This window comes from Molothrus ater, chromosome Z, assembly GCF_012460135.2.
Source record: "Molothrus ater isolate BHLD 08-10-18 breed brown headed cowbird chromosome Z, BPBGC_Mater_1.1, whole genome shotgun sequence".
Lineage (NCBI taxonomy): Eukaryota > Metazoa > Chordata > Aves > Passeriformes > Icteridae > Molothrus > Molothrus ater.
This window is the reverse complement of record NC_050511.2, coordinates 20790102-20813289: the sequence shown is the minus strand read 5'-3', so window position 1 is coordinate 20813289 and position 23188 is coordinate 20790102. Positions and strand designations below refer to the sequence as shown.

Sequence of the window (23188 nt, the reverse complement as noted above, 5' to 3'; positions counted from 1 at the left end):
GCTTAAGTCTAGCTCTTTCTAAATCAGTTTGTCTATATCTTCATTGCTTAATGACTTAAGTATGTCTTAATTGCTTAGTGACTCCTAAAACATGGGTATTACTTGATGTAGTAACCAAAGTGAACTTGAGCATATGTGTTGAATGTCATGAAGCATGAAGAGCATTGTGACAGCGCAAAGTTTAAATAGTTTTGGAGTACTTTATATTGCAGAAGTGTCTGATTGCTCTTAAAACACTTCTTCATAGTGTTTTAAGAGCAATCCACTGCATTCAGCTCTTCTTAAACCTGCTAGTATGCCTTATCGTAGTGACTAGAGCAGTCAGGAGTTGAGGAACGAGCTGAAAGCAAGCTGGGAAAAACCTACAATCTTTGACTGAATGCTGTCTTTTCCACTGGACTTCTGTATTATGTTCATCTCTGCTGTGCTGAATATTCACATCAGAAGAATAAAAATGCTTTAACTTTTGAAACAGGACCTCTCTTCTAGGGCCTTTCTTGACTTTGAAAATAGGAAGAACATAGTAAGTGGAATCATAGGAAGTAGAAAAAAGGTTTCCTATTTATGACAGTTTAATACAATGCCAGAACTCTGGATTCTATTCCTGCCTCCTCTCTCATGGTATTGAACAGCTCAAAGCATATATTACACTCTTACTAGCTCATTATGAGTTCATTATTATATGTATAGCTCTCTGGAATTTCTGCCCTCTGAAGCATCCAAGGAATTTCATCATCTCATACGAAAACTCACCCAGACACCTGAAATCAATGGGCTCTTCACAGTAGACATTATACCTTCTATCCTCCTGTATTCTCAATACAATGATCTAGGAGGAAAGTTAGAGCTGAAAGAAACAGTTACATGTTTAGATTGCCTCTAAAAAGTGGAAGAAAATCTTTTATGAGAGGCAGCCTTGGCTGTAGCGGCCATGAGATTGTAGAATTCTGTATTGAAGTAAGAGGTAGTGGGACAGCAAGAACGATTATAACCATGGACTTCAATAACAAAAGAAAATAAAAAAGATAATGTGGGCTCATTATTAAATGGAGATGGGGCCCTGATAAGAGGGGGATGAGAACGCAGAGTTCCTGAGTGCCTTTGCATCAGTCTTCCCTGGCAAGACCAGGCCTCAGGGATCCCTGACTGATGAGACCAGGATGAGGGAGTGCTGGGAGGAAGACGCTTTCTTAGGGAAGGAGGATTTCATCTGAAACAACTATACAGACCTACTCAAGTCCATGGGCCCTGATGGAATGGATCCATGAGTGATGAGAGAGCTGGCGCACACTGTAACAAGGCTGCTCAGGATCACCTTTGAAATATCATGAATATCAGGAGAGGTGCTGAGGAATGGAAAAAAGGAAATCTCACCCCAGTTTTCAAAATGGGCAAGAAATAGGACCCAGGAAACAACAGGCCAGAATCCCTGGGAAGGTGATAGAGCACCTCATTCTGGAGGCCATCTCTGTCCATATGGAAGACAAGAAGGTGATCAGGAGTGGTCAGCATGAGTTCACTAAAGATGATCAGGTGTTTGATTGCCTTCTACAATGAAAGAACTACCTGGATGGATGAGGGGACAGCAGTGGGTATTGGCTGCCTCAACTTCAGCAAGGCTTTCAATACCCTTTCATAATGTTCTCATAGGCAAACTCAGGAGGTGTGAGCTTGATGAACAGCCTGTGAGGGTCATAATCGGTGGCAAAGGGTCTAGTTAGAGGCCTGGCACTGGTGGTGTCACCCAAGGATCAATACTGGGCCCAGTTTTATTTAGCTTATTCATCAATGGCTTGAAGGACAGATGCCTCCTCAGCAAGTTCATTGAGGGCACAGAGCTGGGAGCAGCAGCAAATACCCTGGAGTGCTGTGCAGCCCTTCAGAAGGACCTCAGCAGGTTGGAGAAATGGACAAAGAACCATCTGAAATTCAGCAAGGGCAAGTGCAGGGTCCTGCACCTGGGGAGGAACAGCCCCAGGCACCAGCACAGGCTGGGGCTGCCCTGCTGGGGAGCAGCTCTGTGGAGAAGGACCTGGGGGTCCTGGTGGACAAAAAGCTTCCATGAGCCAGAGTGTGTCCTGGTGGCCAAGAAGGCCAATGGTATCCTGGGGGCATTGGGAAGAGCATTGCCAGCAGGTGGAGGGAGGTGATCCTGCCCCTGTACTCAGCCCTGGTGAGGCCTCACCTGAGTGCTGTGTCCAGTTCTGGGCTCCTCAGGACAACAGAGACATGGAGCTCCTGGAGGATGCTGACAAAAGGATGGATCCAGGCTCTTCTCAGTGGTACCAATCAATGGAACAAGAGGCAATGGAACAAGAGGCATAAACTGATGCCCAGGAAATTCCAGCTGGACATGAGGAAGTTCTTTACTGTGCAGGTGACCATGCACTGGAACAGGTTGCCCAGAGAGGTTGTAGATTCTCCCTCATTGGAGATATTCAAGAAGTGTTTGGACACAGTCCTGTGCCATGTGCTCCAGGATGACTCTGCTTGAGCTAGATGACCCACTGTGGTCCCCCCCAAACCGACCCATTCTATGAGAGATTGTAAATTATGTATTTTGTAGTGTCACTTACGTTAAAGGAGAAAGGTACACATAGTTTTTCTGCCACTGCCACACCTTGATGTTCACTATACAGGGATCAAGAAGGAACCAAATCTCCAAAGTCTGAGATCTACTTTGATATTTTCTTTTTTTTCCCTTAAAAGAGGATCTTCAGATTTACAAGATAGTTAAAAAGGCATGTCTGATGACAGAGAAGTCTTATTTATGTAGGATTCCTATACTCATATATAGGACAAGGATATAATTTCCCTGATTTTTAATATCAGTACTTTTCTTAGGCTTGGGGATCCAGAATTGCAGCTCTTCTTTTTGTGCGCAAGAATCTCAAATTTCTTCTGAGAAAAAAATTTTTTATATATATAAAATAATAATGTACAGCTGATCTACATGTATTCTTCATATTATTCCCCCTTTTTCCTTAAAGTACAGTAAAAACTCTTCTATTCTGAGGTAAAGGTTTATCTCATATAAGTAGGTCTTCATAGCTAGTGTCAAACTTGGATAAGATGATATGAAAGCAATGCCAGAGAATACTGCTATGTACTAAGTGCTAAGTTATCTCTAGAGAGACAAGTGGGAAAGGAGACAACACAGGGAAATCAGAAAAAAATTAATGGCAACAACAGAAGATTTTCTTTAAAGACCTATATAGTATTTAATGAGAAACACAGAGAAAATCAAAAAGAAGATATGTAGAAGTAGGAACTGAAACAATACAATGAAAATTCTGGAAAGTGAAAGGAAAGGGCACTTATATCACTTGTAGATCACAGAATTATAGTTTATTAACTCTCAGACATGTCCTTCTTTATGTCTTGTAACTTCCCAAGAGAACGTGTATTACTCTGTTCAGATCCACAAGTGTTCTTAATAAGGCAGTGAACTTCTGGTGGTATTGTTTTAAAAAATCTAGCAAAGGAACTTAGTCTTTCTTTATATTTTTTATATTTTATGCATTTAAAAATAAATAACTGCCTACTCCCTTTTTAATTCCTTTCATGTTTAATTATGGCAACAAATGACAGCATTTATTATCTAGAATTTGCCAGTAGTCCTAAGAATTGGTTTGGATTTCATTCATTCTATTAGAGTTCATCTCCAGATGGATTAAATATCTCAGATATTCATAGGTTTTTTATAAAATAGCATACTATTACTATCATAAGTAAATTGATTGCTGCTCAGTTTTCTTTGCTGCTCATAACCCATCTTGAGTAATGCCTACTATATTTTTCTTTCATGCCCTCAGATGAATTATGAAACTATCTTTAGGCAAATAAAACATACTTTTCCTCATCAAAGAAAATATAAGTTTGGCTCTGAGACGAACATCTTGTGATCTGATGAGTGAGCTCAGAAAGTATGTCTGGGTTAACCAGCATGCACTAGTTTTAGAGATGCAAGTTTCACTATGTATTGGTACTGGCATCTTTATAATTAACTGTTGCAATCACAAGCCACAAATTTTGGGATTGATTTTAAAAATAGTTACAGCATTTACACGCCTGCAATTTTAATTCAAGAATAAAATGTGTTCCATGTAATTTAAAATTTGGCTGCTGAAAGTCATGCAGACTATTTGTGAATTGAAATCTACAGAGCATTTCAGTTCTCAGGAGATTATGGTCACTAAAGCACTGGAGTTTTGTTTTCTCTTAGGATTGCATTGACCAGTCATGAGGACATTTTATGTCTTTTATTATAAACTGAAAATCTGTAGATTTGAAAGCAGAATGTTTCTATCTAACTGCTTGTAATGATTCCCCCCAGTATTTAAATGAACATATTTATCTGTGCTATTCAGATTACTTTTAAAAGAGACTATATACTCAGGGAAGAGTTCATAATTTAAAAATAGTTTTTCAATATGTGGCATAACCAACTTGTATCTATTGTCTGGATAAAAACAGCACTTCTAGCTTTTCCATTTATTTTTCTTGTCTTAAAAGTTATTATCTGCGTTTATTTATCTGAGATTTTAATAAATAATATTTAAATTAGACAGCAATGATGTAAATTTTATATCCTGTATGACAAGATTCTGCAGAACTTTTAAAAATGGATTGATGTATCTCCTGGCATCAATTAAAGATTCTTCACTGTCAGTGAATAGTGAGTGTACTTTCTCACAGGTGATATGACCAACATTCAGTTAATAACACACTTGCAAATTTTTTAAAGCTGAGTGATAATTTGCAATCATAGAAGTTTAGAATATTTTCTTATTACAAAATTCCTCAAAAATGGATTTGTTATGAGTGCCAGTTTTTAGCCAAATTTGAGAAGGAAATTTGTCTGATACCAGTAGGAAATGCAGTAAAAATATGACATTAGTATCATTGCTATCCTGTAAGTACATTTGTGAGAATGGTCTGCATTATTACAATGCTTAATTCTAAAGTGTGTATAAATTATTTTGAACCAAATATATTTGAGGAAAATATCATTATGAAGTCCACATTCAGCCTATTCAACCAGGAGACTTAAGGCAGTTTGTGATAGAAAGGATAAATTATTGGTCAGAACTCAACATGAATTGTACGTCAGCTAGTTGTGCCACATTACTGGCATTGCTGTTTGGCTTGGCTTGCTAAATACTATTTCTTATTGTGGTGAAATGTGAGCAGAAAATTGCTAGAAATATTCCTGCTTAGGTTGTCAGGTCTGATTTGAATTTTTGTCTTCTGTTGGCAGCTTTTGCGTTGATTATAGTATTCAAGGTGAATCTTGTCACAGCTTCTCGTATATTTAGATCTTTCACTTATTTTTCAAGAGCCAGAGGAGGATATTATTTCCTCCTACAAGGGAAGGCTGAGAGAATAAGATTTGTTCAGCCTGAGAAAGAGACAGCTTAGGTGTGACCTAATTGCAGGCATCTGGGATCCAAAGGAAGCCGACAAAAAAGATGGAGAGGGACTTTTTTTGAGAGCATTTACTGACAGGACAAGTGGGAAGGGCTTCAAATGGAAAGAAAGCAGGTTTAGATTAGATATTAGGAAATAGTTCTTTACTGTGAGGCCGGTGAGGCACAGAACAAGTTGTCCAGTGAAGTGGATGCCCCAGTCCTGGTAGTGTTCAAGGCCAGGATGGATGGGTCTTTGGGCAACCTGGTCAAGTGGAAGGGTCCCTGCCCACAGCCTGGGTTTTGGAACTGTATGATCTTTAATGTCCCTTGCAACCAAGTCATTCTATGATTCAATGCATGTCTTAAAAACAAAGAGATGGCTGTGAGGTAAAGTTAGCAGATATTTGAAGCAGGAGGTTTTAATCCCCATTTAATTATATTAATTTCACATTTTGAAATAAGTTAAATAATTGCTTCTCTTTTGAAGAAAGGTACAGGACTTTTTGAAGATTTTAAGTACAGATAATGCCATTATTTCAGTTTTATTACAATGCATGTTCAATAAAAACTGCATGTGAATTTCAAATACACATTTTAAAAATTCTAATAACCATCTTACAGCATGTTTTTAAGAAGAGGAGGAAGGCAGTGTGTATTGCAACAATATACTGTCATCATATCAGTGGTTCTTTACTGATTAAAAAAAAAACCTCAGAAAATATGCTTAATAAACTACCTTATAATGTTGCCTTGGCAGTGATATACCATGTTTTGGCAATAATGATCAATTCCAGATTACCCTGTTGATGGTTAACAATGAAAGAGGAACTGGAAGTGCCAGGCAAAATGAGTATTCACAGAGACAAACTGCCTCTTTCAGAATGAAATATAGTTCTATTATTTTATTTAAAAATAATATAATAAAATATGATAAAAATGTAATAAAATAATAAAAATTGTAGGATAATATATGAAAGTGCAACACTGTTCCCCAGTATTGCTGTTTTATTTCAAACCAGAGCATATAAACAATAATTCTGCATTGAAGTGTGGTGACCACATTCTATTTGGTGGTGTTTTCTTTGGAAATTTAAGTGTCTTTACTAGGAGAGGATGGCAGACAGAGAATGGATTTTGTGCAATATACAAATAAAAACAAACTTCTAGTAAATCTGTAAATATATTCCTTTTTTTTAGAAAACAACAGAATCATAAATTCGTCTCTGAGTAGGATAGCCTGAAATTGAAGGAAAATGAAAAAATTATTGTGGCTAGGGGGCATTCAGTCAATTTAAATTCTCACTGCTGTAGACTTTGGCCAAATAAAGTGGTATGGTAGAATTAATAATCAATAGGTCAAATACAATTATACTCAAAAATTAGAAGAGCAAGAATGATTAATTAATGATCTTTCATTTCATCCCAAGGTGTCCAGAAACAAGAAGTGGTGTGTAAAAGGCTGGATGACAGCTCCATTGTACAAAACAATTACTGTGACCCTGACAGTAAGCCTCCAGAAAACCAAAGAGCCTGCAACACTGAGCCTTGCCCACCTGAGTAAGTCATTAATCACTTAAGATGGACTTTTTTTTGCATAGAAAGATAAGTCTTCATAATCTGTAATAAATCCTGTTAACCAAATAAGATTCTCATCTAGTATTCATGACCTGCCTTATCAGAAAAGGTATTTGGGTTTGGTTTTTAGTTTCTTGTTCCTCTAAAATCAGCTCTGAAAAATGCATTGAAGATCTCTGCTTGACCGTGGAACAATAGTGATGTTTGAACTACACCAAACACTCTAAGTAAATAGAATCTAGCAAAACAGTTTCTTAGGATATGAGTGTCATATGCAGTGAGTAGTTCACAGAGTAGAACTGGGGACCATTCTTAAGGCAGCAATGATAAAAAAATGTTGCGGTGAAACTTAACTTTACCCTAGTTATTAATATTGCATCTGAAATGTTTGCTATATTCTAAAGTATGTACAATGTTAACATTTGTGTCGAAGTGTTCACATGAGAAGTGGCAAATACAGAAACTTTCAAGAGGACCAAACTATTTCCTGGCAATAGTTTTGTCAAACTTTTTCTCCAGCATATTCAGTGTTGAAGAGTAATGCTGTGTGCCTTTAGGATTAGGTGCTTAGATTCCATTTAGATTTATTTTTAAAGATACCTGTATGCTATGTATTGATAATTAAAAACTCAGCAGCTCATTTGATCAAAAATGAAGTTTGGCAAGGACACAAAGCATAGCTTACCTGTTTAGAAACAGTTGTGATATTTTGTACTAGAAAATAGTATCAACATGTGACAACAGCTTTCCTTATGCTTTGGGACAAGTAAAACTTGTGGAAAAGGTGGAACCAATACAACAGTTAATTGATTCCCAAGCTCTGGTTAATTTGACTTTGGTGATAATCTGAAGCTGTATTCCAACTGGGTCTGAAAATCATTAATGCTAATTAAATGCAGATATGGCTCAATGATGCGCAATGATCCAATACTGTGGTCATCTGTAAATGTCTCTTAGAAACTGATAAATTGTAGCATGGAGGACACTGTGAAGAACTAGACAAGATTTTTGTGCATTAAATCACAGCAGGTCAATGAGCTTCCAACTGCTTCCCTGGCGCGGTGCCTGGTTGCAGGATGGCAGAACAGTGTCCCTTTCACGTCGTGCCCCTGTGTCACCTACCACACTCATTTGGCATAAAGCCAAGCGAAGCCATTGCACTGCTGTTACCTTTAAGTGTGAACGAGCTCTGTCAGACAGGTCTAAATTTGGTCAAAATCATTGTCCCCACAGTCTATGTGTAAAAATATGTTTATCCTGGATGGGTATTCATTTGTCCTCTGTTTAGATAACACTGTTTGACATGCCTCTAAATGCACCAACTATGTGCACCTGAGAGCAGGACTTAAAAAGCAGTCATGTTTGATCAGTTCCTTTTTACCAAAAACATTCCAATCCCTTCCTTTGTGTGGCTTAACTATTAGCAAATTAGCATTTTACAAAGTAATGTTAACAAAGTTATTCCAAACTAGTTTAATTTCGGGGGCTTTTTGTTGTTTTCCTTGGTTTAGTTTTTTGTTTTTGTTTTTGTTTTTTTTTTTTCACTGACACTACTTAAAAACCTCCACAAACTAACTAAACTGAGCCCACAAAGAGGGAAGTTTTTGGATTCCCCATCCAGTACAACAGGGACATTGATTAACATGGTGAAAGTGAAGACATCAATGTTCAGAAAATGGGTAGAGTGTATTAATTAGCATCTACTTCAACATATCAGAGCAATTCAACCGATGTCTGCCTCCATTCTGACATTCCCCCTAGAATCAATACGAAGTGCCAAACTAAGGAAAGGTTCTCAATTCCTGATTCTGTGAGTAATCTAGTAGGAGGCTGTTCAAATAACAGATAGTTATCCTAAGAAGTTTGGCTGTTTTGACAGAAAGTTTCATCATGCAGTAAGACTTTGTGTTTACATGGACCGGCCAAATATTTCCCTTTTTAATTAGCACAATTCTACTCTTTTCTTGGTGCATACCAAAAGCAATGAAAATTATATCCTTTCTAACTGAATACCAGTTACATTATACTTGATGTCTTTGAACAGCAGAAGGCTATGTTTATTTTCAATACTTTGTTATTACAATAAGTAACTCTTACATTTCAGATTTCAAGAAAATATAATTTCATATTTCTATGAATTATGAATAGTTCTGTCTTATCATACAGTATAAATATTAAAGGTACCTGAGAGCAAAGTCGCTTGAGCAAATTGTAATATCAATTAAAAATTAACTCCGCAGCCTCTTGAAAGCTCTGAATAGCTTCAGATTCTCCCTATTGTGGTAAACGCACAAGATTTTTTGATCTTATGCCTCTTAAGAATCACAAATTAACTTCCTTTTTCTGGGAAAGTAACAACAGAATGTGACATAATTTTTTCCATCTCTGCATTGATCTAGTTTCATGTTAGGATATATTACATATAATGAAACACAAAAGAGGATAGCAGAACTTTTTTTTTGACAGCAGTTTGAGAAAAGACATCTTATGAGGTAGCTCCAGGCATGCCTCAGGAACATCCACAATGACTGATATGCCTGGCATTTTTGGCATTTTGGCAACATTTGATAGCATACTAGACTTCAACTTCATCCTTTGCAAGGATGGCTCAGGCGAGTAACTAATCAACATATTAAATACTGAAGACCAAATGTGCTCGTCAATATGAAGAGATATTTCTATTTAATTGAGCGGCATTAGTCATTCATAAGTAGGAATATATAATATTACAGCCACATTAATAGCTGCTTTAATCTCTGCAGCAGCACAAATCAATCTAATTTTATTTACAGTTCTTGGTTTCTACTATGTATGCAGAAGCACTCAGAAGTTCCCTCTACAGCCTATAGTGCAATTCTTTAAATTTTAAAGGAGCTCGTTGAGATGATTGTTTTTATCAGACGAATTCATATCTTACTTGTGTTTGCTTCAGTTTAAAAGATGAGAATATTTTACATTTCAGTATAGCCTTTTATTAATAAGTTTACAAATGTCTCATTATCTGATGAGAATTAACTCTCAAAAAGTCCAATTTTGAGATCAAATTATTTTATTGTAATGATACCAAAGAGGCAAACATCTTGGCTTTTAACTTGTGATGTAACTTTCAGCAATGGTTCCCAAACATTTCCAGTTGCAAACCACTCTCACAGAAATTATTTCAGGCAAGTCCAATACAAATCTACATAAATAGCTTCAGTTTTGTCAGGCTCAAACACTCCTTTCTAACTACTGTAGGCTAGGATGGAAATTGCTGCTCTTGAAAAATACAAAGGAGTGTTATTATTGGAAGATATGATTGCAGTGAGGCATAAATTAAAATATTTAGTAAAAAGACCCATAAATTTCTACTTTATATCACCATGAATGTATGTATTGTTAAAAATTACTTCGGTTTAGTGATTTGAACTATTTGCATTCTTGGTTTGTGTAGTTATCAACTCTGTTTCTGAAATGTGTTTAACTGAGCCTCCTAACATTTTCTATCCAGATGGTTTATAGGAGATTGGTCCGAGTGCAGTAAGACCTGTGATGGAGGAATGCGTTCGCGGACAGTTCTCTGCATCAGAAAGATTGGCCCCTCTGAGGAGGAGACGCTGGACGCTGCCAACTGTTTAACACACCGGCCTGTTGAGAAAGAGCCCTGCAACAACCAGTCCTGCCCCCCACAGTGGGTTGCTCTGGACTGGTCAGAGGTAAGGAGATTTCACTGTATTAGCTCATTGGTGATAGCAGAGGCAGGACCTCTGACCACTGAATAGTAGTACATTTTCTGTCAGGGCTTGCTGAGTAAAGGGTTAGTAGGAAAATTTCCGAGAGGACGTTTCACCTGTGCCTCATTATTTTGTTTCCTGCCTCTTATGAAAATGCCCATGACCTACAGTGTCACTATAGCCCTAAATTAGCTCCTTCTCTCCCACAGGTATCACATACTGGTTACCTAAAGTGGTTTCTCACTCTGTTATCAAGTCTAGGCTTTTATGCAGCAAGATCATGTAATGATTTTGAACAAAATCATTCTGATTTAAAGACTCAAACTCCACTAAACTTCTGGTTGTGATAATTAATCAGGGTTGTGAAAAACTGCCAGGCTTCTTTCTGGTATGAATTTTCTTGTGTAGCTTGGCAGACTGTTTTGACTGATGATACCGTTTTAATAGAATGAGAAAAGTTTTTTGTTTTTTTTCCTGTTAATGTTTTCCAGAAATAGCATATAATATATTAAAATCTTTATAGTACTATAAATATAAACATTTTTGTATGTGTGTTCATATGAATTTCTGACAGAAACATGAAAAGAAAAACAAGAGTGAACTTAAAAAATCAGGAGTTGAATACTCCTCCCATTTAAACCAATGACAAACCTTGCTAATTTTCTCTGGAATGCAAGATATGAAGTTTTCTTTTCATACTCAAAACAAAGCATATTACAAATAAAACAATTAAAGAACTGTTTTATCTGCTTATACACTTGTTGACACTCAATATAATTACATGTTCTTAAAATTTTAAGTGATTATTTACAAGAAATTGTGTATCCTTTTGGTCATTTTGCAAACATACTGGTTAGATGAAGTCCTTAGGAAAATGTAAGCCTGGTTTTATCAAATTGAAATGAAAACTAAGGATGTCTTTCCCACTGGAATGTAGTAATTCTTATCTAGTGCCATAAGGTTTTTCACACATTGTGATAGTTGAGCTTTGACAGAATTAATCTACCCCCTCTAAACTACTCCTTTTATATTTTTTAGGATAATTATTGAAAAAACCCGAAAAACTATTCTAAGGATTTTTTGGGAAGAGCCTTATCAGACAAACACATATAACTTGTCTTAATGACTTCCACAAAGGCATGAAATTCTAGAAGCATTTAGTAATAGAAGATAATTTTTCCTTGTTTGGCTTATCTGGATATTTTCTTTTCCTTTTCTTTGGAAGCATACAGTCTTTTTGTTAAATTTTACTGGGGTTTATTATTTTTAGTCATTCAGTATTATTGAAGGCAACTTATTTCCTTCTTTCACTTGCATTTCTGGGATCCAGTGTAGTCCATCTTGGTGGAATTTTTGCTATAACTCCACGAAATGGAGTGTTGTTTTCTTCTTGTACCAATAGCTGGAGAAAGATCTTCTCAGATGGAATCCTACATTTAGATTCAAGATTGTGTCTTCAATTAGTACTAGAAGGAAGATGCTCCTAAACTCAAAGTTTAGTCCTTGTTGCTTGTTTGCTGACATCCTCTGTAGATTATGGAACCTCACAGGTCCATTGCGTTTTGACATTTTGACCCAGCCCTTTCAACATTGTCACTTTTCTGTTTGTTTTGACAGACTGATGTGATTTTTAAGCACTCAGCTGGGAAGGGGCACATACTTCTACATCCTACTTAAAAAGTCAAGTGTTTTGTACAAAATACATGTGGGAGAATGTACTGAAAACACTCCTTGGAATTTGAACCCCAACTGATCAGTCATGATCATGACTTTAAAGACCTCACATATTAACTGTCATTGGGTTTTGGTTTCTATCATTAGTATTATTTGTGTAGTTCTACCAGAGATCTTCTCTTACTTCCCTCCTTCATCTGGTTTTCTAGTAGGCAGTGTGCACAAGATTGAAGTATAAGGACCTTTGAAACTTTATATGTTTAGTCCTTATCAAAATTCTGAATACTGAATTACTGTATATAAAGAGATGTACCTCGGTAGAAAAAGATTGAATAGGGTAGAAAAGGTTACATTTTAAGGATAGTGATTATATATGCATTTTGCTTTCTGGATTATAAACTTCAAATGCAAGATTCATCTTTATGCAGCCCAGTTTAAGATCCTAAATCCAAGTAGAGATAACATTTGGAATAAACCTTTTCATTCTATATGGACTAGTTTAGGTGCCTCCCTCTGGAGATTTTCTTCTTGTTTTGAGGTATATGTAGATAGAGATGTAAAATTTTACATATTCATAGGGTATATCCTTACATAATACTGTGGAGCTGTTTGAAAATTTCTATAAATTACTCAAAGATACTTTAGGATTAGGCATAAAACTATTAAGTTTGCCTCACTCAAGTAATTTTTTTATATTAATCTTAGGGGTGTTTCTTTTTTCCCCAGTGATATAGTGAGTTGTTTTGGATGTGTGGAAAGTCTTTGGTATGTGATTTCTTGAATATTGCTCCAGTTCCACATAATGTTGTTTTCCAAATAATGTTTTGTGACTACGTATTAAAGGCATTTCCAGTCTTGAACAGGTTAGCATAATCTGCATGTAAAGTTTATGCTGTCGAAAACTGATTCTGATCCAAATACTGCAGATATGCTTATGGAATAAAGGTGAGCATGCCAATAGAGGGACTGATTTGGGAAAGTTCTTGAGTTTTAATTTTGCTAGTGCTCGTCTCCTCCTCATTATGCAGTTGAGCTATTGTGTACGACAGTTAATGGTCAGTAGCAAAAACAAAGGAGAATGGCAGTGGCACCATGGTGAAGGAAGATGGCGAAAAGCCAAAGTGATCATCAGCCCTTTTTCAAGTGGCTGTTTTATCGTCTGCTTGCTGTCAGAATAGCACAAAAGTGATAAAAGAAAACTGTGAAATAAGGGTTAAAATTTAAATAGGAAAGGAGAGGAAAGCATACACTGTAGGAGAGGGTATAATATTTTGATATATCTAAATGATGTGGTTTCTATGAAATCAAATCCAGCATTTCTCTTTCCTTTTGTGTATTGATAAAAAATGTATTCATTATCTGTGGATAAAGTGAAGTGGATGAAGACTGTACTAAGGTGATACTAAGAACAGACTGTCTTATTTTTAATTATTGAAATAGTCAAACTAGTTTAATAATAGTGTTAAATGTGGCAGGCCTTTCTACTTTACAGTGTTTTCTTAGGCCTGACATAAATAGTAACACTGTAGTCTAAATATAAACAGCAAAGGAAATTTAAAACTTAGAAAAACTTGTACATAATGAAACAATCTTCAGTCAGCTTGTTTGTGTTTCTAAACATTTAAAAATTATTATTACTGTATTGTGATTATAGTTGAATTGTAAGATCAAAAATCGTCATGTCCTGCTTTACAAACAGCATTTCTGAGAGTTTCATTGGTGTTTTGCTGAGATTTTAATTATTTATTTGGATAAATATTTTTTTTCAGTGCACACCAAAGTGTGGCCCAGGATTCAAACACCGAATTGTCCTGTGCAAAAGCAGTGATCTTCTAAAAACCTTTCCAGCTGCGCAATGCCAAGATGAGAACAAACCGCCAGTGCGCATCCGCTGTAGCTTAGGCCGATGTCCTCCTCCTCGCTGGGTTGCTGGAGACTGGGGACAGGTGGGACATTTCATGCAAGTTTTCATTGCTGTTAGTCTCCCACATTAGCACCTCGTAGCCTAAGATATCCCTGGAGGTAGATAAGAGATGGTTCCTATGGCTGAGGGAAACAAAAAGATTCTCCCATTTTGTGTCAGATTTAAACATGATTCTTCATGATGCTTGTCTAGAGAGTAATCTAGTTTCTACCGGATGAGTTTCTACAAGCACTTTAAAGAAAAAAAATCCTTACTTTTTTAGAGTATTTTGGAGATACAACAGTGTTGCAGGGTGTACTATTTTTAAAACATGCTTAACTTCCTTGAGAAACATGATGGAAATATAAAGCCAATTCCTATTGTAGTAGCAGATCTGTGTATATATCTGTCTCTGAACAAAACCACACTTTGAGATCAATATGATTTTTTACATAAGATATTGAGTTACCATACAGGGAGCTAAATTACCACAGGACAGGCCAAATAATGTCACCTTTATGCAGTGCTTCAAAATATGATTTACTAAGTTTCCTTCAAAATATGATTTACTAAGTTTTCTTCTTCATTGATCATGAACAAGATGTTTTTGCATCTCATTTGTGATCAATGGCCTGCTTTTAGAATATTAAATGAAGGAATAATTTTCTGTTTGCTGAGCAATTTTCCTCTAATGAAAATGAAACATTTTAGTTTAATTACCCCGTGGAAAATAATTTGCAATATTACAGTCTAGCTGGCTTTTTTTTCATGGTGATTCTTCCGATCCACTTTTATATTTAACTAATATTATACTAAAATTGTAGCTATTTAGTTACAGAAATTAAAAATATTTTGAAACAGCAAAGTCTATTTGTTTGAAAGTTGTTTACTTTTCCCTTAAAAAAAGTCCTGTAGAAGATTTGGATTCTTGTTTTCTTTGTTTTTTCTTTCTTTATTCTAAAGTCTCAGTATGACACATGAAATTGAGTAAATTATATTTTAATATCTCAAATCTAAACTTTTCAAGGAGTCAATATTGCATTGCATTTTCTTTTCTTTGAAAGATGAATACTCATATGTATTGTAAGAAATTCTGGAATATTTTGTGATAATTCTTTTCTCTATTAATCAAACATCTTCAGATGCCTGTCTTCTTTAAAATTTGTGGATGTAGTATGTTTCTGATTGCTTCCTGTTGCTTTATTTTATATTTAAAATTTGGATGCAGGGTTTTACATTTTTTTTCTCCTTCTTTAGTGTTCTGCACAGTGTGGTCTTGGGCAACAGATGAGAACAGTACAGTGCCTGTCATATACTGGACAAGCATCCAGTGAGTGTCCAGAAACTCTCAGACCTCCATCAATGCAGCAGTGTGAAAGTAAATGTGACAGTACTCCCATTTCCAATACAGAGGGTAAGTCTGCCATCTTAATATAATTTATTCTGAAAAGAATAAAGTGACATAGTCAGCATTGCTGCATTGGTAAAAGTCTAGATGCCATCATCTCTCAGGCTGTGAATGACTTTTTAAAAATTATTTTCTGTTTAGTCATTGTAGCTCAATGGTAAAGTCAATGAAAACCTAAATACGCATTGGTTTTTTGAAAAAAAATATATAGCCTAACTAATGGAAAAATACTATTGTTTGTGTCATTGATTTGCTAATCTCTTTATTGGTTCAATGGAAATGTTTATAATAGCAGGGGGAGATGATACACTTTTCATCCACTGACCTTCTACCTGCCTAATCAGTGTTAAACACAACAATGTAGTGGCAAAAATAGTAAATTCCCTGTTCATTTGAAGACTGGGACCATAGATTTTGTGCTACATGGTTCTTGGAAGAACAAGTCTGTTCTTACACTTTGACATCCTTTCAGCTTCTTCTAACTAACTTGTAATTTTTTTAAATTTTATAATGCCTGTTCAAAATAATTACAGTATTTTTTGCATTATAAAGTCCAATTTAATCAGACTATTGACTAACTTCATCAGAATGTGTTTTTGGTAGTGGATATATGAGATAATATTGTGCAAATAAGCTTATTCATATTTATAAAATACTTCAGATCTGAACGTGTAAATGGTCTAGACCAAGCTAGGTTAGGAAATGCAGACTTCAAAGTAGACTTGGAGTTCTAGGCAGTAAAAAATGTTTCCTCATCGATTATAAAATTGGGAATAGTTGCTCATGAGATAAGTACAATTCCTTTTGTGTGGAAGGGGAGAAGGAATAGAAAATTCTCCAAACTATCAAGAGATTACACAGCAAAAGCAGTCGTTCTAAAACAGTTATTCCCAAATTTTTATATTCCCTAAATTTTGAGTACATGACCACAAGGTTGCTAGCACTGCTGCTTTTAACACAACTCATCTCTATGCAGTATATAACTGAGTATTTTTTACACAAAATCTCCTACTACATTGGGGTTTAATGTCCTGTTTATGTGGAAGAAACGCTCTGATTTAAATTTTTTTAATGGCAAGTGTGTCCCGTAGTCTATTCAGATTTGGTGGTCATTCAGTGCCTAATCTATCCATCAATGTCCAAGCCATAGATTCAAAATTGCTATAAAAGTCTGGCAAATAGAGATGGAAAGTCTGTGATGAAATGGGAGCATACTAAAATTGTCCCAGAAATACACTTATGCTTCAATGTATGAACACTGAAATTCACTGTTTTTGGTAAAGTTTGCATTGTTTTTGTTTAGTGCTCTCATGAAATCTTTAAGTGATAACTATCAATCTAGGAAAATTTCTGCGTTTTAAATCTTGCAGGCTACATGTTATTTTATTTCCAAACACAGATGTTGATTTCAGTCCAAAGTAAGGAAGGTAATAAATTACTTATAAGTGGACACGATTAAGTTCCAGTCTCCTCTTAATTTCTAGATGACAAGGTCATATTGTTATTTATAGTAATTACACTAATAATTCTTCAATATTATCAGAAAATATGCTAATCTGTTGTAGAAGAATGCAACTGGCGGTTTTCTGTGTGTGATCTCTGTGGCCTGAACTTCCCTACAGTAGAACTGTGCAGACTAGCTACGTACAGCGAGTCTGTTGGTAATTATGTTTTTAGGGACCCACACCTTCACTGGAAAATTTTTAGGATCCACAAATAGAAAATATTGAAAAACATTTATGCTGTATTCCAGATGGTTGTAAGCTCTTTGGCCTGCACTCTGAGAGAGCCAGGTGCAAGCCAGCTCCTTACTGACAGCTTTCCAGGCTCATTAGCACAGTTAGGGAGAACCAAAGGGGAAAAGATATAGTACAGTATCTTCTGAAGGATATAATTCCCAACACATTGCCACTTAGCATCCCATTTTTGTTTATGTCCCACGCTGGAGGTATTTATCTCAAAATTCATTTAACAGTTTAAAATGCTTTGATCATTTCAGAAGAATTTTGTTGCAATCTGTGAAAGACTAAGGTTGCCCTATTCCAAAATTAGGCAAAAATTCTGTCTTCAAGGTATTTTTTCAATACTTGTACAAGTATTTCTTATATATATATATATATTCTAATTTATACATTTTACAGCTGCTCTTAAATAGTGAATAGTGAATAGGAGAAGTACAAACAGAATTTGCAGAATAATGTGCAGGTTTGACACATTTTCTGCTTTAAAAAAGTCCTGACATCTCTTAGTTCAGTTAAGTGTCAACCTTTAAACAATGAGGCTTATCTTTTTAACCATCCTGGAGATGATGAAAAGATTTCAAGAGCTAACTAATTCTAAAGAGCACAACTATATTTGAAAAAATAGCATTTTCTGTGAGAAATTTTGGAGCTATGATATTTTGTCATGAATCTATTTGTGAGTGGGGCTTGCTGTGCTTCTGTGCTTACTTCTGTCACTCCGCAGGTACAGTGGGATGTGATCTGACTATCAGTATTTGGGTTTCAAGGAAGGAATCAGGTCTCTGAGAGAGAGGGTTTGTCCACTTTGGCATGCATGCATGTAGCAGAGCATACCTGCCCACACACAGGGACTTTGTCCATGTGCCACCTTGTAGCACTGCCTCGTGCTTTGGGCTCCATGGTGGGGCAAAAGCAACTTCAGCAGCAGCACACTGGTTTGCAGCAGGGTCAGCTTATCCGGGGGGCTCTCTTCCTGTTTCAAACCCCAGCAAACCGGACTCCCTTTGTTTGCTAAACACCTGTGCTTGCAGACTATGGAGCCTGTTCAACAATTTCTTAGCAATTTAATTTTGCTACCCAAAGATAAAATCATACAGGGTTTTGAGGAAGCTTGAGCCACTCCGCAGTGTAATGATCCTGTTGGTGAAGCTTGGAAAATTTTTCTTTGGGAAAGTACATGTTGTTTGTGTAAAACAAGAGTCAAAATTTTGGGGATACAGAATTACTAAAAGAAAGTTACATTGAATCTTGTCATATTTTACATGTGCTTTACCTCTGGGGTTTTCAGACTTTTCATTGGTGATTTATAATATTGTAGATGTGGTTTTGATGGGCTGTCACTGATGAGGGTAATGTTGCATTCTCTGCTGGAAGTGAACTATAGGCATCATCTACCATACCACTTGAAACCTATTCAGAATTTTTCTATTCTCTTAAATAACATATATGTCTGCTGAATCTATGCTGCTAAAGCCCATCTAAAAATTTACCTGAAAAATTGTTTTGTCTATTTTTATGTAATTTCAGTTTTTCTTGTATTTTATATGATAGCACTTTGCAATTTCTTTAGCTGGAGGCACAGTAACATTTTGTGATTTTTTTAAATGTAAAATGATAGTTAATATCATAATATTGCCTGATCTAGTCACAAAGTTCAGCAAGGCAGAAGTTGTGCATGTAGCTTACTGAAACTCATTACCACTTGTTGCTAGAAACAAAAAGAACTCTGCTAGACCTTCTCCATTAAACCATGGTCCTATGAAATATAGGCTACTTCATCAGCCACCATTATCTATTTCAAAACTGATTTCTAAACCAGAAGTTTTGGGAAACTTCAAGATTTTCTCTCATTGCTGTCCAAATGGCATCAGCTGAACAGGTCCAGTTTTACTCAAGAGGAAGAATAACATAAAAGAAACATGAAAAAGAATCATTTGAAGTCCTACTTTTAGCAAAAATTGAGTTACTGGCTTTACATGTGTGTAACTAAACACAGTGTGTTTGAGGGTTATTTTTGCGATTGAGTGAACTTTTTATGTCTTGTGCAGATCAAGTGAACCTTTTTATTTTTCACTTCATTTATAATTCACCATCTGTCTCTCTTATATTCCCAGTCTTCATGAGTATGAGTACCTGAAATGTTTCTGGAAGAGTTTTGACCTCTTTTGTGAAGAGTTTTTGAAAGTCAGTCAAATAAAGTGACCATCAGTGGTTGCTGGTAGAGAAATATATCTGTTTCAACCAGCTACTCACAACATCTTTTTTCCTGTCAATCAATTATGTTTCCATTAAGAATTAAAAAGCTAGAAAAGCAGTATGTCAAACATCATTTCATGGAGTGAAAGAATTGCAATGAAAGCACTACGTCTGTGGTAATGAAATTAAAATTTAAATAATTTCCTAACCACTTCTTGCTTAGCTAAAAGCATGCATATTATCAGAAATACTGGTCAGTACAGACCTGGAAGTTCAGCCTCATTAATGTTTTCCTAGGTTCAAATACTGAAAATTCTCATCTGCACTCAATTTGCTACTACAGTATGCTTGCAAGTGTTAATCCACTATCTGTAACAACCTGTCCCACAGCAAGAATCATGTACTAGGAGATTATATGGAGACTGAAGAGCTGTAGAACCTGAGTGTGTCACTGAATTCACAGATGTAGGTCTTTCTCAAGCTGTATCAGGATAAGAACTGAGCACGGATCGAACTATTCAATTCCCCATTCCCATCTTCTTTATACAAGTGCAAAAAATGAGCCAGGGGAGAACTACAGCATATTCCAGCTCCTGTAATGTACTCACAAAGTCACCTTATATGCAACCTGTGTGGGATGCAAAAGAATGAAACCCTCCTCTGTGGGGCTGAGCTCTGTTCTCCCTTCCTGGGAAAGCTACATGCTGACACAACAGGGCAGCTGAGGCCGTAAACCTCAGCATATAGGAAAACACAACTTTGAGAAAGAGCTTTTACGTCTATTACAGGCATAAAAGTGGCTTTCCTTCTAGCATAAAATAAATTGTGGATGTGTGGAACCATGCTTGAAGTATAATCCACCATTCAGTTTGGTCACTGAACTCACCCTGTTGGTACCATTATTTGTAACACTTGTGTAATATTCTCCATCCCTGTTAGCTGAAACGCTCATTCTGTTTTAAGGATTCTTACAAATGCTCAGGCATGGTATCAAATAGTGTGAATCATCATAATGATAACCTCTTGTGGATGAATAAAATAACTGCTGAGAAGGAAGTTAAAAGTAATGTAAAAAAAAGAACTCACATGTTCTAACTGTGTAATCACTTATCCCAATAAATGATAGCTCTTCCAAGGCAAAGACTACGCACTTTTAAATGTCTGAAAGCCCTGCAAATATTTTTATGGCTTTTAAAATTTGCAATATTGTATGCACTAGACTGTACTAGAAAGAGTAGTTACAAAGAAAGCAAGATAGATGGATAGATGAGAAGCATATTAAACATCAGATTTTCTTTGTACTTTAATTTATATATCTGTACTTTAATTTATATATCTAATTTATATATTTTTCTCCTTAATGTTCTTAATTATTAGAGTGCAAAGATGTGAACAAAGTGGCCTATTGCCCACTGGTGCTGAAGTTCAAGTTCTGCAGTCGAGCATACTTCAGACAGATGTGCTGCAAGACCTGCCAAGGACACTGACCCACAGGAAGCAGAAGAATGTGCCTTGTTATTATCATTGTGGAAGAGTGTCCATCGAAGAGAGCCACACAGTGGAATAAGATTGACGTCCTTGCAAATGCATTACCCTGTGGAAAACATAACCACTGGTCAGCCCCAGCTGACAGGATTTCAATATTATTTTAACTTCTGTGAAGTGGGATTTATTAATCCAAAGTGCTGGACACAGTATGAGGGGATCCCAAATTTGAAAAATTCACACAACACATATAGAATAGCTTACTGTGGAACATTTGTGTTCTTTTGACTAAATTCAATAGTCTGTTTACATCCATGGACCATTAAAATAACTTTTATTATGGACTTAGCAATGACACTGAATCCATTTCTATTTAAAAGTGTTTAAAATGTAGTTCTTATGAGTTGGTTTACTATAGAAGTAAAGAAGAATCAAAAAAAAAGTTAAGTCGTAGCTTAAAAATCTTAACTATTTTATCTCTTGACACAGCACCACAATTTAAATTATAAAATGAGCTTGGAAATGTTATTTAAGGAGCAGAAATTTTTTAGAAAAAAAGTATTTTTCCTTCATTCCACCTATTTCCCTTTGGAGTAATCCATATTTCCTGAACACTGCTGTGAGCCATATATAAAGCTATACTAAATAGAACAACCATGAGGGACTTTAGTTTTAAGAGGTGCAACAGTTATTGCAGTGGTGCATGAAATACAAGTGTGCTATGAAACAAAATGAAATCTTCACTGCAGGTTTATAGCCATCTTACCATTGTACAAGTGAAACAGATCTCCACTGAAAGGAACATATTTCAATATCATGGGGGAGGCAGACCCCAGCAGTGGTGAAGACTGGATTGCCAGTTCCTTCACTACTACCATAAAGGTTGTTTAGGACTTGACTCCAGCTCACTTTTGTTTACAACACCAGCCACAAAGAAGAAACAACTTTGTAGGCTTCTAGACCTGGTTTACATGTTAGCTTTGATTCTCCAAAACTAAGGAATTTGAATGCAAAAGATAAGCCTACTGTGTAATAGCAACAATCCCTTGCAAAGCTGAAAGTTAAAATGGGTTCCAGATGTTCCCTTCTTTGATACCATAGCAGAGGTACTGTTTATGAGAAGGAATATGTGAATGTTCTATTCAGGAGACTGCATCTGAGTGGCAAGGATTGCAACCAAAGAATAAGTGACTCATGGAGGTATCTAGGTTCTGTTCAAATGAGAAGTCAAAAGTGTGCTTGAGCCAAGAGGCCTGTGGGACTATCAGGAGTAAGGCACACTGGAAAAGGGATGGCTGTAGTGAATTCTGGCCACCTTCACCTAAATGGCCAGGTACCTATGTGAAGCTGGACCATATTTAAGCAAGGGACAGCTTTCAGCATGAGACTGGAACAAACTCATGCCAGTAAATTAGAAGCTAGATGCCTTAACTATTCACTGCCATGCTCCACTCATTCATATTACCCTATTTTTAATATTCACCAAATACTTTGTGTTTTTAAAAGTGAAACCAAACTTCTTAGGCAAGTCACAATTAGGAATATAACATTTAAAACTTAATTGTCATGCTCCTCTTCCCCTTCACTTTTCAGTAACAGTCTCAATAAGGAGATGAGGAAAGTAGGTATTTCTTTATAATAATATATTGTACTTGAACATTTGCATTTTGCAACAGGTCCTTCATGAATGTGATTGTGTGTCCAACTATGACTCCTTTGTTGTAAAGCAGTTAAAATTATGTGAACAATAATATGTGTTACAAATTCTAACTCAAATAGCACTTTTAAAAAAAAGGTAATCTTTTCAGTGAAAAATAATTTCAAAATATGAGATTGAAGTGTACCAATGTATTTTACCAATAACAAACCAAATATGTTGCACACTACTTACTAATGTGAATTAACATGGAACAATAGATACTGTTAAGAGGACTCATACTATGAAATTCCCCCAAAATATTGACAATCTGTCAAGGGGTTTTGTGTAGCCCCAGGTCTATACTCATGACCATCAAATTCTGTCATCTGCTACCTCTTGCCAGTATTTCCACTTCTGTACACTTGTGACCAGTGGAATTAAT

At 36.0% G+C, this 23188-nt stretch overlaps 1 protein-coding gene across 2 annotated transcripts in view; it reads left to right on the top strand.

Moving 5' to 3' along the window:
• The window catches only part of ADAMTS6 (ADAM metallopeptidase with thrombospondin type 1 motif 6), a 134627-nt gene extending 113436 nt beyond the window's left edge, over positions 1–21191 (top strand). For both annotated transcript variants that reach the window (XM_054517918.1, XM_036404041.2), the window contains exons 20-24: positions 6839–6968; positions 10477–10681; positions 14143–14319; positions 15534–15690; positions 21000–21191. In XM_054517918.1, the coding sequence (XP_054373893.1) occupies positions 6839–6968; positions 10477–10681; positions 14143–14319; positions 15534–15690; positions 21000–21109 (779 nt within the window). In that variant the 3' untranslated portion in view covers positions 21110–21191. The remainder of the gene's footprint in view (positions 1–6838; positions 6969–10476; positions 10682–14142; positions 14320–15533; positions 15691–20999) is intronic.
• The last annotated feature ends 1997 nt before the right edge of the window (positions 21192–23188 follow it).